Consider the following 13,356-nt stretch of genomic DNA (forward strand, 5'->3'; position numbering starts at 1 on the left):
CAGGTGATTATTTGGTCAGGTAAGCATGGGAAATTTGCTCATTCACCTCGGTTCGGTGTTCCTTGGGCAAGACCAAGCTGCGAGGCCAGGAAAAGTCCTCTCCCTCCAGGACCATGACAAGGCAACCGCTTCTCCCCCAGAAAACAGGAACTTGGGGAAGGTGGCTCCTTGATGGGTTGTGATGCCGTCAGAGGAAATGGGTGGTTGTGAGAACCACAGAGTCTGCAGATGTGAGCCGGGAGCCTCAGAGAGCTCTGAGCCTACTTCCCTGGTCCACCTGTGGTTGGGAGGTTCACCTAGTCGGGGCTTCAGCCCCATCCCAGGTGTACAAACTGCTGACTGCAGGCAGATACGGAGCTACCCAAAGCGATACCGAGAGCCTCTCCCTGAAGATTCTCCTAGACCAAGAGGGTCCTGGATGTCCTAGGACTAAGGATGTTGGCAGACTTCCAGAAGGGCCCCTCAAGGCCCTAGCCTTCCCAGCCAAATCATTCGTCTTAGCTGAGCTCCCACTCCAAGCCTCTAATGACAGGAAGCGAGTAAGTATGCTTGTTTTTGTTCTCTGATGGCCTTGGGACTGTGAGGAAGGATGGCCCCTCAGAGGCTGGGAGTGGGCTTTACAGTTGGGGGAAAATGCTCAAGGAGAGAGAGTGTTTCTGCTGAGGCTGTAAGAGAGATGATTTCTAAAGGTCCCTGAAGGAACCGAGATCTCCCTCCTCCACCTTTGTCCTCTTGAGAATTACTTTGCTCTCTCCGGCTTGTCTGCATGCCGTCTCGTCCCATCTCAGTACAAGCTTGCTCCGTGACTTTGTAGTCCTCTCTGGGCCCCAGCCTTCCCACTTCAGTGTGTGAGGTGAGTCTGGGTCATAATCTCCGAATCAACTCCCGAGTCGTCAGCTTCCCTCCACACAGTGGTATTTCTCAGTCAAAAGAGAGGGAGCTCAATCCAAACTCATTACTCTTACCCCACCACTGAGAAATTATCCTCTGAAGCACAGAAACGCAAGGACGGGTTGAAGACCCAGCCCTGCACTAATGAGCTGTGTGGCAGTGAGCACGAGGCCGTGCTCTCTGGGCCCTGGGTCTTGTATCTGAACGGGATTCAAGTGCCGCTCTCTCAGTGAGAGGATCAAAAAGCAGTTGTGGGCACTGTGCAGCTCTCAGCTGCTTTTTGCTAACTTTCCTTCCAACCACAGGCCCACGTCCCCTAGAAAGTGCCTAATGCGTAGTAAGTTCACATACATAATTAATGATCAGATTCTCACTTTTAAAAGTTTTGACCAACAGCTTCTCCTCCTAGGCCTGCCCACCCTGTGGTCTTCATTTTGACCCCCAAGAGGCTTCCCGACCCCAGCAGGTGAAGGGAGCTAGCAGAGGGTACTGGGGGCTCCCAGCCTGAGTGCAGTTCTGCCTCCTTCAGGCCCATCCCCCAGCTCCACCTGCAGCGGGAAGAAGTTTCTGGGTTTAGCACAGTTGGTGATTGTGGTGACTTTGTCTTGCTGAAGGAGGGGAAAGGAAACTAACCTTTACTGAGCACCCATTCTGTGCCAGGCTCCTCAACACCGTCCTCCCCCCACACACCACCAATAGCCCTGTGGACTTGGTGTTATACTTAGTTCACAGATGAGACTCAGAAAAGTTACATGCTTTTTCTGAGGTCACACAGCTTCAGCCTGGTCGGCCTAAATTAGTCACTTGTGCTTCCCAGGAAAGATCTCCCCTGTGAGTCTCTGGATCCAGGTTGGCACAGGTAAGCATAGAGCCTGTACCTCCTACTCAAGGGGAAAGGCTGGGGAGCAGCAGGAACGTTGAGAACCTGACTCCTAAAGGGGTGCCTTAGTAGTGAGGGGTAGGAGACCTGAGGATGCAACGGCACCATCTCAGGCTGCCAAGGCTTCAGGATCCCAAAGTCAGCAGGAAGTGGCTGTCAGGAGCCAGTTCCTGACTGGGCCTGTTTTGTATTAAAGGCCCATGAATACTGAGTTCCCCGTGGGAGGCTACAGAAACAGGTACTGTTATCCCCATATCAATGGCATGAGACTGCAGAACGGAAGGTGAACCCCCTGCACAGATAATTGTTCCCTCTTCTAAGGCAGGATCTTTACTCCAGACAGGACTGGCCTGTGAGGCCATGGAGGTCAGTCCCTGCTAGTGACAGACACCTGTCCTCACCCAGGCATGGTGTTAGGGTTCAAAGACAAGGAGGAGCCTGCTGTATCACCAGACTAGTGTAATTATGCCTGTCTCTACTGAAAAGAATGAAACTACCTCCCTGAAACGCTTAAAAATAGTGTTTGGAAAAATCAGCATTACCCTGGAAACCTGGGAATTTAAATTATTTTAAGGATAAGACACCTGTCCAAGGAGCTAATAATTACTTTCATCTGTTTAGTTAATGTGTACTGAGTGCCTTCGGTGGGCCCAGGCCCTTAGAAAATGCTGAAAAGGCAGGCAAAGAGAGATTCTGCCTCCTTTGAGCTATAAAATAATGGCCTATTAAGTAAAATCTTTACTAAATGAATAATTAAAATGGGGAGCAACACAACAGGGAGCCAAGAAAGAAAAGAGAAGGCTCCCAGAAGCAGCTCTGGCGAAGCGGCACTCGGCGTGATAAAGGAAGAGCAGGCCCCGGCCAGGCTTTTGACATATGGTATCTCTAAGACCCGTATGTTAAGTTTTGTTATCCCCACTTTTCAGATGAGGAAATGGAGGCAGAGAGGAAGTGGCTCGACAGTCAGTCCTCCCAAGCCTCGCAAGTCATCACTGTCACACAGCCTCCCAGTCACCCTACTTTGCCCTGTGACACCAATGAGTTTGCTCAGTGTCACCTTAGCTTGTGACGCTAGGTTCCGCTTGCCCACTTCTAACCTGAGCCATGGATCCTGGTATACCTGCAGTGAACTCTGCCCTGTCATTATCCCCTGTCACACAGTAGCAGAATATGGTTCCAGCTCAGGCAATGCTTCTGAGTAGACCATCGGATGATCAGGGAGTGCTGGTGGATTTGGGGAAAGCTTTCTGGGATAGGGTGGGATCAAGATAGCCCTGAGGGGGGAAGAGGGCATTCTAGCCAATAGCAGGGCACGCCACACATACACACGAAGGCCGAGAAACAGAGCAGAGCGTGGCTGCAGCATCGTAAAGATGAGAGAAAGCAGGGTCCAGTGTGCAGAGAGCCTTCAGAGCCTGGGGAAGGGGCTGGAACCTGGTCCTGACGGGAAGGAGGTTATTTGCATGCATCCACAGGGAGGTCAGCAGGACAGAGCCAGGGAGGCAGGATGTCTGGAGACTGGGCCTGGGGCCACACAGCTCTGTCCCCATCACAGCATTTCTTTCAGATTTCTCTCGACAATGTGCTTCTGGTAATTCTGCTAGGGAACGATGGGAAGTCAGCCCAGCAGAGGGAAAACCCTGCCAAGCCCAAGCTCAAGCCCCTCTGTCCAAGACCAGAGCCCAGTGCCCATGCAACCAGGTAAGCTACAGGGCCCAGGACAGCCAGTTCTCCCCATGAGGCTGCACAGCCTTCCTGACCAGCCACTCCAACACAGCTTCAAGTGTCAATGAGTGCCTGCTGTATACCAGGCCCTCCCTGGTGAGCCATACAGGCAGGGCCCTGTTCTGGTAGAGCTCACATTTTAGCACTCAACATTAAACAACCCGGTAAAGCAGAAAATCTGAGAGAGTGACAGGTGCTAACCAAGAGGGTATGATATGGTCCCCCAGATGTCTCCCAAGGCTTCCTTTCTTTGCAACCCATTTATTTGGAGACTAAGCTGGCTACTGTAAGACCAGTCCCACTTCTGTAGCTCTCTGTACCTGCAGTGTTTGTTACAATAGCCTGTAGTCATATGCAGCTATTTAAATTGTTAAGAGTAATTTAAATGAAATAAAATGAAATATTCAGCTCCTCAGCCACACTAGCTGCATTTCCAGTGCTCAAAGTCATATGTAGCTAGTGGCTACCTTAATTGCACAGCACAATTACAGAACATTTCCATCATCACAGGAAGTTCTACTAGACAACGATGCTGCAAAGCCTCTCCTCTTACCGTGAGAGGTGCCGTTAAATACTTGAAGCAAAATTACATCTATGACAACTGGAAAAAATTAGCATATACAATGCTATGCTGAGCCGATAGCCGTTATTTTCTTGGGTAGTCCTGACTAAAAATGCTATTTTTAAGGACAATTAGACCATCAAAATAAATTCTAATATTTTGATGTCAAAGCTACAGGCCCCGGTGTGTTTCTTGTTCCCCAAAGTAGCTCACAAATCCTTTCTCAAATCATCCTGATTTGGGGTTTTGATAACGTATTCATTAGAGTTCTGAACCACAGAACCAATAGCGTGCGTGCGTGTGTGTAGACACAATTTATTTTAAGAAACCGGCTCATGCAGTGGTGGGGGCCGGCAAGTCTCAGATCTGCAGGGCAGGCTGGCTGGTGGCGGCCTGGAGACCAGGGAGGGCTAACGCTGCAGAACTCCAGAGTTCTGTCTAGAGGCAGGATCCCCTCTTCCCCAAAGGACCTCAGTCTCTCCCACAGCGCCTTGAACTGACTGGAAGAGGCCCACCCCGCTGTGTTTTATTCAGAGTCCACTGATTTAAATGTTAATCTCATCTAAAAAAAAAAACCTTCACAGCAACATCTAGACTCATGTTTGACCAAGTGTCTGGGCACTGTGGGTTAGCCACATTGAGACATAAAATTAACCATCACAGTAACAAGATTACTTTAAACCAAGCAGCACTTTTAGGAGGAAGGACATGGATACTCACTCACACAAAACTGGGAGACTGCAGAGCCGAACACCTGCCTGTTCAGTGTTTGGGCAGGAACTGTCCTAATCTGAAAACCCCTATGTTGGCTGGGGCTTCCTTCCCTCTCCTCAGCCCCTGCCCCCAATATCATCTCCCTAATACCAGCGCCCCCTCCCAGCCCCTGTCCCTACAGGCATCAAGCCCCAAAGCCCTAGGTCCTGTAGCCACTCAGTGTGCACAGAGAGCCTGGAGCCCAGCAGGCTGAGCGGAAAGAGACCTGTAAACCACACAGACCTTCACCTCATTTCCTCTGAATCGAGCCACCGGCAGTGGCCCCAAGGCTGCTCTGAGTCATGCCCAGGCTGCTGAGGCAGGGTGACCCCCACCCTTCCCCACCCCCGCCCCCAGCCATGTAGGTGTCCTGCCTGCATGATAACTGTGTTACCCCCTCTGCCAGGGTCTCCAGAGAAAGGACGGGCCTCTCAGTAGGTTTATCTCTGGTCCCAGCAGAAGCATGGATTTTGGGCAGCCATCCAAAATCTAAGGCTTTTGAGCCAGGCCTTGTGCACGCCCGACCAGGGTCACAGCAGTGGACAAAACAGGCCCAGTCCCTGCCTTCAGGGACAGTTAAGTCCCAGAGACAGGTGCTAACCAATACTCAATTACATTGTGTTAGATTTTGGCAACAATGTGTTTTAAGGGATTCTGACCAAGAGTGTCTGCTAAGGGGTTTGTCAGGGAAGGCTTCCCAAAGAAAGCGACATTTCATCTGGGGAGTGAAGGATAAGAGTGATTCAGCCAAGTGGAGGGGGACAATTGAGAGGACAGCACACACGGCTCAGCGGTTCCAAGAGGGGAAGTGGCCCTGCCCGGACGCCTGGCCCCACCCTTATTGTAGGACGCCCCCCACAGCACTTGGTTGCGTTACTTACTCAGGCAGCAGGCATTTCCCGGCACTGCGGGGTGGCCAGGCCCTGTGCTGCAGGTAGTTTAGAGGAGGAGTGACCCCCAGCTCTGAGGGGCCCCTGTCTGGGGCCACCACAGGGATCTCCACGTGTGTCTGAGAGGACGTGTGGGAACCAGCCCAGGCTGCCTGTGAGGGGGTTCATGGTGGGATCCCTGAGCACACTAGACCTCGTGTCTGGAGAAAGGGCTGGCCAAGAGGGTGACCATCTCTGTCCCTCCATCCAGAGAAGAACAGGGCCACAGCTGTGGCCCTGGGCAACTTCCCGGGAGGCGAGCAGGCAGAGCTGTCACTGCGGCTGGGGGAGCCACTGACCGTCATCGCTGAGTAAGTCATTCCAAGGGCGCTGTGTGGGCTGCTCCGCTCCCTCCCCTGATAGCTGCAGATGCACTGAGGGGAGAAAGGGCTGCTCTCTCCAGGAGAAAAGAGCATGGCCTTGGGTGCCACGCTCCTATGTGGCCCTAATGGTGGGATTTCAGGCAACGTGACACACCTACAGGGAGAAGCAGTGGGTGGGCAGACCACACAGGGGGCCCTGAGCCATGCCACCTATCGCCCAGGAGGTACCTGGATTGGCTGGTGCAAGGAAACCTGGGAAACTCAGGTGGGACCCAGTCTGGAGGGCCCTTGTGAGCAGTTCCTGGGGCCTTGGCCCTTCTGAGAGGGTGTCCCTCCTTTCCCTCTGCAGGGACGGAGACTGGTGGACAGTGCTCTCGGAGGTCTCAGGCAGAGAGTACAGTGTCCCAAGTGTCCACGTGGCCAAAATCTCCCATGGGTGAGTTCTCACTCTAGGCCCTGCCTTGGGGGACCTCCCTGCTTTCTCTTCCTACAGGCATAGTCCTTTATGCCTAGTCCTGTGCCGAGCAAAGCTGAGTATGGGCGAATCAGACCCAGGCCCTGCCCTCAAGAGGAGCAGATAGCTCGCTCTCTTAGATTGGCCTGCAAGACTTGGGAGCCAGAGGAGGAGGCTGGGGGAGGGGGGCGGGTAGTGGAGAAGCTGAAAGGGATGTATTTGCAGGAGATGAGAGCAGCCTGAATACATGTCCTGAGGCAAGAAAACAAAGGGGTGGTGCCCCATTTCATGGTCTGCCCTTCTGAGAGGTGCCTCTGAGGGAGAGCCAGACACAGGACACAGGGTCTCCTGCAAAGCAGGAGCCATCTCTCACCAAAAGCGAGTGGCAGAAGGAACCGACTCCAGAGCAAATTCTATGCCAGGGGAGAGAGAGAGGAAGTGAACTGCTTTCGTGGGATCTTACCTGAGTAACACAGGATCAGGAAGGTGTCCCCATACAAATGCACTGCTGTGACAGCTGCTCTTCAGTTCTGAGGGACAGTGTGGCTCCAGCCCTGCAGGGCCTGCCTGTTCTGCGGCTCTGGTGAGATTGACACAGGGGTCCCGCAGTGTGTGGATGACCTCACAGAGAGGTCATCTGCATGCCGGGTGAAGCCCTCCTTGCCATGGGTTTCCTGATGGCCTGGGCCGCCAACTGGTAGCCGGCTTTTTGTCCTCAGTGTCGCACGGAGTTTAAGTCGGGGAACACTGACTGACTCCACGAGTACCCTTCCCTTGGTACTCCTTCACTGACACCTCAGTTTTCGTAAGGCGTGACAGTTTTCCTACATCAACAAAAAGTCTTGTTTTATTTACTATAAAAAGAGACTAAGTTTGCTGCTCATGCCAATTAGCTTTTCTGATTTATTCACTTGGAATCGACTCAACCCTGACTATGGCTTCCACTGGGGAATGTCACAAGATGACACAGAGGCAGCCATTTCCATTGAATCAGCTTCTGTAGGCCTTGGCTGGGATCACAGGACGTGTGACCCTGGGGACTTCTGAGGCTGATGAACTAGGAAACCAAAAATCCCTGCAGAACTACCCCGCACTTCCCATTACAGTTAATTTCATGTAGACAGATAGGGGTTAAGTGAAAAGAGGGAGGAAAACATGGCATCTGAGTAATCAACATCCCAGCCTGGGAAGGCACCGAGGAGCAGGGGTGTGGAAGGACTGTGCTTTGGGAGGCACGTATAGTGATCACTGAGCTGTATATTTTCCAAAATTTTGGATGTCTTGCCCTTGCCGAGCAGCTCAGTTGGTTAGAGCATCATGCCCACATGCCAAGGTTGCAGGTTTGATCCCTGCCAGGGCATGTACAAGAAACAACCAATGAATGCATAAATAGGCACAACAACAAATCAGTGTTTTTCTTTCGCTCTTCCCTTTTCTCTATCTCTCTAACGGCAATACATTAAAAAAGTTTTAGACATTTCAAACATTTGAGTTTCAGCCCTTCTGTCCACAAATCATCAATGCTAGTTATGTTTCAATGATAATGAATAAAGGCTCACCTGCATACCTTTGGCTACAAAGTTAAACTTTAAAATATCCAAATAAAATATTCACTAAGATTAAAAGCATGCACACACAGAGGCAATTCTTGGAAAGGTGAAGGCTTGGAAAGGTGAATAGCAGGGAGGAGGTAGGAGACTTGGCAGTGGTGGAGAAAGGCCAGGATCCCTCAACTTGCCCCCAGCTCCCTGGACCTTTGGGAATGAGATCTCCGGGCAGAAAAGGCTGGGGTGGAGCCCTTGGAGACCCTGAGGCCAGTTCTTCCTAGTACAAGAGGAACTCTGAGGCCCCCAGACAGAGGAGGGGTTCCTTTAACATCTTGGCACACTCACCCCCAGGTTGACCCCATCTCTGCTTCTTCTCCAGGTGGCTGTACGAGGGCCTGAGCCGGGAGAAAGCTGAGGAACTGCTGTTGCTGCCTGGAAACCCTGGAGGGGCCTTCCTCATTCGGGAGAGCCAGACCAGGAGAGGTGGGTAAGCTTGGCCCCAGCCTGGGCTTCTCTCTCTTGAATGCCGGGAGCCAAGTGTGATGTGACCGGGGGTAGAGGTTGGAGGCCAAGTGCGAAGGGATGGAGTCAGGCCGTCTGGCTGGCTGACTGCCATGTGGCTGCTATGAGAGCCCATCAGCAGCTGAGCAATAACCTGCATTTCTAACAGGGTGCGAGTGACCCATAGCAGGGATCCAGGCTCAGCAATGCTTGGCAGCCTGTGCAGTAGAGTACAGTTACAGGATTTCCTTCCCTGACCAGCAGCGGTTTCTCCCTCCCCGAGGCACAACACAGTCCTGGTCTCTCGGCAGAAAGTGGACAAACCAACAAGGTCTCTGTGCTTTGGGGCACCAGCCAGTCAGAGCCAGAAAACCCTTTGGAAGTCTCTCGTGATCTTCTTCTCTCAGCTGTTCATGTGGAGAAAGGCCTAAAGAGTACTAGGGACATGTCACATTGCACAGTCACTTGGGACTTCTCCCACCTCAGCCGCAGAGCCTTTGCAAACAAAACACTATGCAAAGTTGATGGAGCCTGTCTCTGATGCCCTTGCCCCTCTGAGCTGCCGCCCTCAGGCCCTCATGACAGAGGCAGAGAGAGGCGCTAAAGGAGTGGCAACACCCACATTTGTGTTAGGCCGTCTCAGTGCCTTCAGACAACCCTGTGGGGGTGGTTCTTCCATTGTCCCCATTTTATAGATGAGGAAACTGAGGCTTAGAGAAGAGAAACGCTTTGCCTGTGGAGATACAGCTTAGAAGCACGGAGCTGGGATTCAAACCTGGCCGGGGTTCATCTCACTTTAGACACCCAAGAAAGGCCACGTGTGACAGTCATGGTGGAACAGGGGTAGGTGCAGAGGAGATGCTCAGAAGTGAGCACCAGCTTCCTGTCCTCGTCCTAATTTGAACCAGCTGTGATGGGCAGGGGGATCCTTCGCTCTCTACTCAGTCTCCCTCCTGGGGCTCCTCCAGCGAGCCCTTGCCTCTCCTCCCCTTACTTGGGGAGCTCCCTGGTCTGACCTCTCCCCAGCCCCTCCTGATATTTTCCAGGCAGCGTGAGCATCCTGCCCTCACACACAACCATCGGCTCTCTGGGGTGGGGGTGGGGGCTGGGTCCGAGGGCTGCAGCTGCCAACAGGAAACCACTGTGGTGGTGCTGGCTTGGGTCAGGGTGTGTAGACAGGGCCCCAGTGAGCACTGAAAGCCACAGGAAGTGCTTCGAGCTCAGCTCTGCCCCTCTTCTCTGACCTGGTTCAACCCCAAGAACATGCTGACCAGCCCTATTGCCTCTCTGCCCCTTTCCTAAGAAGGCACATATAGCTGAGAAGTAAAGGAGAGAGCAGATGAGGATCCACATTGTTACTGAGATTATTAAGGTTAGATTTGACTCTGGGCTTGCTTGTAGCCAACACCATGGGGATAGATCAGAATGTAGCTCTCAGTATCAAAAAAGGAAGAAACTCGCCAATTCTGCAGGAAAGGCAAACATTTCCCTGGTATTAACTTCTAATCTCTCACCTGGGGCTTCCTTTTGGACAGTTTGTCAAGCCGGGGGCCATTACTCATCTGTGGGCCAAGAAATCAGTTGAGTTCAGTTGTTAGTGACCAGTGGGTCTCAAACCTGGGCAGGCTATAGAATCATCTGGAAGGCTGGTTAGAACAAAGAACTGGCCCCACACCCAGCAGTTCTGATTTGGCAGTTCGGGGGTGAGCCCTGAGAATTTGCCTGTCCGACAAGTTCCCGAGTACTGCTGCTGCTGGTCTGGGGACCCCACTTTAAGAACCACTGATCTAGACCTTGGCTGCTCGTTGGGATCATCTGCGGGAGCTTTATAAACTACTGATGCCCACCCCCACCCCCAGAATTTCTGATTTCATTGGTCAGGGGTTTGGCCTGGGTCCTGGAATCTGTAAAAGCCCCCCAGGTGATTCTATGGTTTTTTGGTTTTTTTTTCTTTCTGGTCTGCTTGTTCATTTATTTGTTTGTTTTAGATTCTAGATATAAGTGAAATCACATAGTATTTGTCTTTCTCTGTCTGACTTATTTCACTCAGCACAATACCCTCTGGGTCCATCCATGTTGCAGATGGCAAGATTTCATTCTTTTTCTTTTTTATGACTGAGTCATATTCCACTGTATATTTGCACCATTTTTTCCTTATCCATTCATCTATTGATGGGCACACAGGTTGCTTCCATATCTTGGCTGTTGTAAATAATGCTGCAGTGAACGTATGGATACATATCTTTTTGATTTAGGTGATTCTGAGATGCAGCCAGGGTGGAATCCCAGGGCTCTGCAATCCACTGATTTAGTGGATCTGGACCAGTGAGTGAAATGAAACAGCAGAAAACATGAGAGGGCATCGCAGAGGTTGGGGAAAAGATTACTTTCATCAAACTTTTGTTTGTGTCCTGGGTCATAGTGTAAAATTTCATACTGTGGTTTGTGGTCAAAAGAAGTTTAACACTGCAGCTCTAGGAGCCCGAATGACGTCGTGGAGCGGTGCTTCTCAGCCTTCAGTGTACAGGAATCGTCCGGGGAACTTGACAGTGCTGACTCTTTTTTAAGTTATGCCTCCATAGGTTTTATTTATTTATTTTTACAGAGGCTGGAAGGGAGGGAGAAAGAGAGGGAGGGAAACATCTGATGTGTGAGAGAGACCTTGGCTGGTTGCCTGTCGTGCACCCCCAACTGGGGACCTGGCCTACAACCCAGGCTTGTGCGCTGGCCAGGAATCAAAGCGGTGACCTCTCTGTCTGCAGAACAATGCCCAACCCACTGGGCAGCATCAGTGAGGGCAGTGCAGACTCTCAAGCCGCACCTCAGACCACCGAATGTTGGCACAGAGGTCACAAATCTGCTTCTTGTTTCACAACGCCCCCACCCCCCAATGGTCCTTATGTTCTTTTAAGTTTGACAACACAATTCCAATCTAGGGAAGCCAGAATCAAACAACGGGAGACCGTGTGTTTTACTTTCACACAGTGCATCTTGTCATATGTAATGGTGGTTAGCTGTTGACTGAATGAGTGATATTGGAACCAGCTATTCTTTGGGCCAAAGTCCAGATGTACCACCGGGAGGGGAATTCTGCACGGGCTTTGAGCCTGTATGTTGACTGAGGAGGAAGGCCTGGGGCCTGTGAGCACCCAGGAGCCCTACTCAGTGAGTGGGGAGGGGAAAGCCCCCCACCCCATTTCCTCAGAGTCCCTCTGGCATAACTGATTGTGTTTTAGGCTGGGGGATGCCAGGGCAGGGCCCAAGTCAGGCCCAAAACCTTGGTCTGTGACGGGGCACTGAAGACTGTGGAGGTCACAGGATTGTTCCAGAGGTCAGCACCAGGGCCAGGCTCCAACGTCATCACCCCCTTGCTTTCCTGCCGTCCTACTATGTGTCTGTTCTATGCTGGATCCTATAAAGGTGATTGATGAGTAAGACATGCTTCCTGCCACTGAGGGGCTTACCTCTGTCACCCTGTTGCTTAGGAAACACTTAGTATGCATCTCCAGGGGCTCAGGCCTGCTAACTCATGGTTCCTGCCCTCAGGCTGCAGGCAGTGGGGGGTCCAGGTTCAGCCTCCTCTGGGCTATCAGCCTCTCAGAGACCTGAGCAGCTGGAGGTCAGAGGATCCTGCTAAGTCTACCTCTCACACACAGCTTCTAGTCTGATCCCACTGTGGACCCCACCCTTCTTTCTGGCATTGTCACGGGAACACCTGGGAAAGCGTGGTCCCTGCAGGCCAGGCTGTGACAATGCTAAGCCTTCTGAAGCCTCTCCAGGGTGTGAGGACTTTGGATTTGGACTGGGAGGGTTCCGAGCAGGGGACTGACGTAACCTGATACCTGGACTGCTGTGAAGAGAGGATTTGGCAGGGGTAAGGTAGAACTGGGAAGTCATTGCAGTTTCCACCGGGTGAGAAGTGGTCAGATTCTGACTGTGTTCTGAATGTAGCCAGCGGGGTTTTCTGTTGGGTTGGATGTGAGGTTGGAGAGGCAGGCAGTAGTCAAGGATGACTCCAGGGTGAGGGACTTAGTTATGGATGAATAGTGCTGCAGTTTTCTGAGAGGGGAGGATAACTCAGAACTGTCCCTTGGGAGGCTCATGGTTGGTTTTGTGTCGGGGGAGGGACAGGGTTGAGGGACAGGGTTAAGGGACAGATGATGGCAGAGCAGGACCCTTGGTGCCACAAAGCACTTGTGCCTGGGCAGGCCTAGAGCTGGGGCTTCTCCTAGGCAGAGAGGGTGTTCGGGAGAAGGAGTCGTTTGAGCAGAACTGAATTGTAAAGGGAGGGATGGGGGCTACTCAGGTGGAAGATGGTTACATATAAAAGGAACAGTGCAAGCAAAGAATCAGGGGTCTGATAAGGGTTTTGGGGTGCTTGCTTCATGTCAGACACTGCTAAATGTTTTACCCATCTGAATCCTCATGGTGATCTGGTCAGACTGGGACAATTATTGTCACTCTTTACAAATGAAGAAACAGATCTGAGAGGTCAAATAATGTGCGTCAAAGACACAGCTAGTGAGCATGGAGCATCAGGGGTGTTATAGATGTGGCTCTGTGTGTGATCTGAACCCAGGGAGTGTTAAAAAGATGTCCTGAAATTGGGAGAGAGCAGTAGGTACTTGGGACTGGCTGGAACGTGCAGTGAGAAGGTAGGATACCAGGCACATAGGCCAATCACAGATGGCCTAGGTAGGTGACCTGTCCCCACAATGGGGTTGATAGCCCTATATGGGTTGGACAGAGCTTGCTTATCATACCCTTCCTGGTTCTAGTAATGGTGGTGAC

The 13,356-nt window shown here is 51.8% G+C and overlaps 1 protein-coding gene across 1 annotated transcript in view; it reads left to right on the plus strand.

Moving 5' to 3' along the window:
• The window catches only part of SLA2 (Src like adaptor 2), a 21,767-nt gene continuing 8,411 nt past the window's right edge, over positions 1 to 13,356 (plus strand). Inside the window, 6 exon segments of the mRNA XM_053926414.2 lie at positions 1 to 539; positions 1,709 to 1,750; positions 3,376 to 3,472; positions 5,952 to 6,051; positions 6,413 to 6,499; positions 8,444 to 8,547. Coding sequence (XP_053782389.1) covers positions 3,382 to 3,472; positions 5,952 to 6,051; positions 6,413 to 6,499; positions 8,444 to 8,547 — 382 coding nt within the window. The 5' untranslated portion in view covers positions 1 to 539; positions 1,709 to 1,750; positions 3,376 to 3,381.

Source organism: Desmodus rotundus, chromosome 6 (genome assembly GCF_022682495.2).
Source record: "Desmodus rotundus isolate HL8 chromosome 6, HLdesRot8A.1, whole genome shotgun sequence".
In the NCBI taxonomy this organism is placed as follows: domain Eukaryota; kingdom Metazoa; phylum Chordata; class Mammalia; order Chiroptera; family Phyllostomidae; genus Desmodus; species Desmodus rotundus.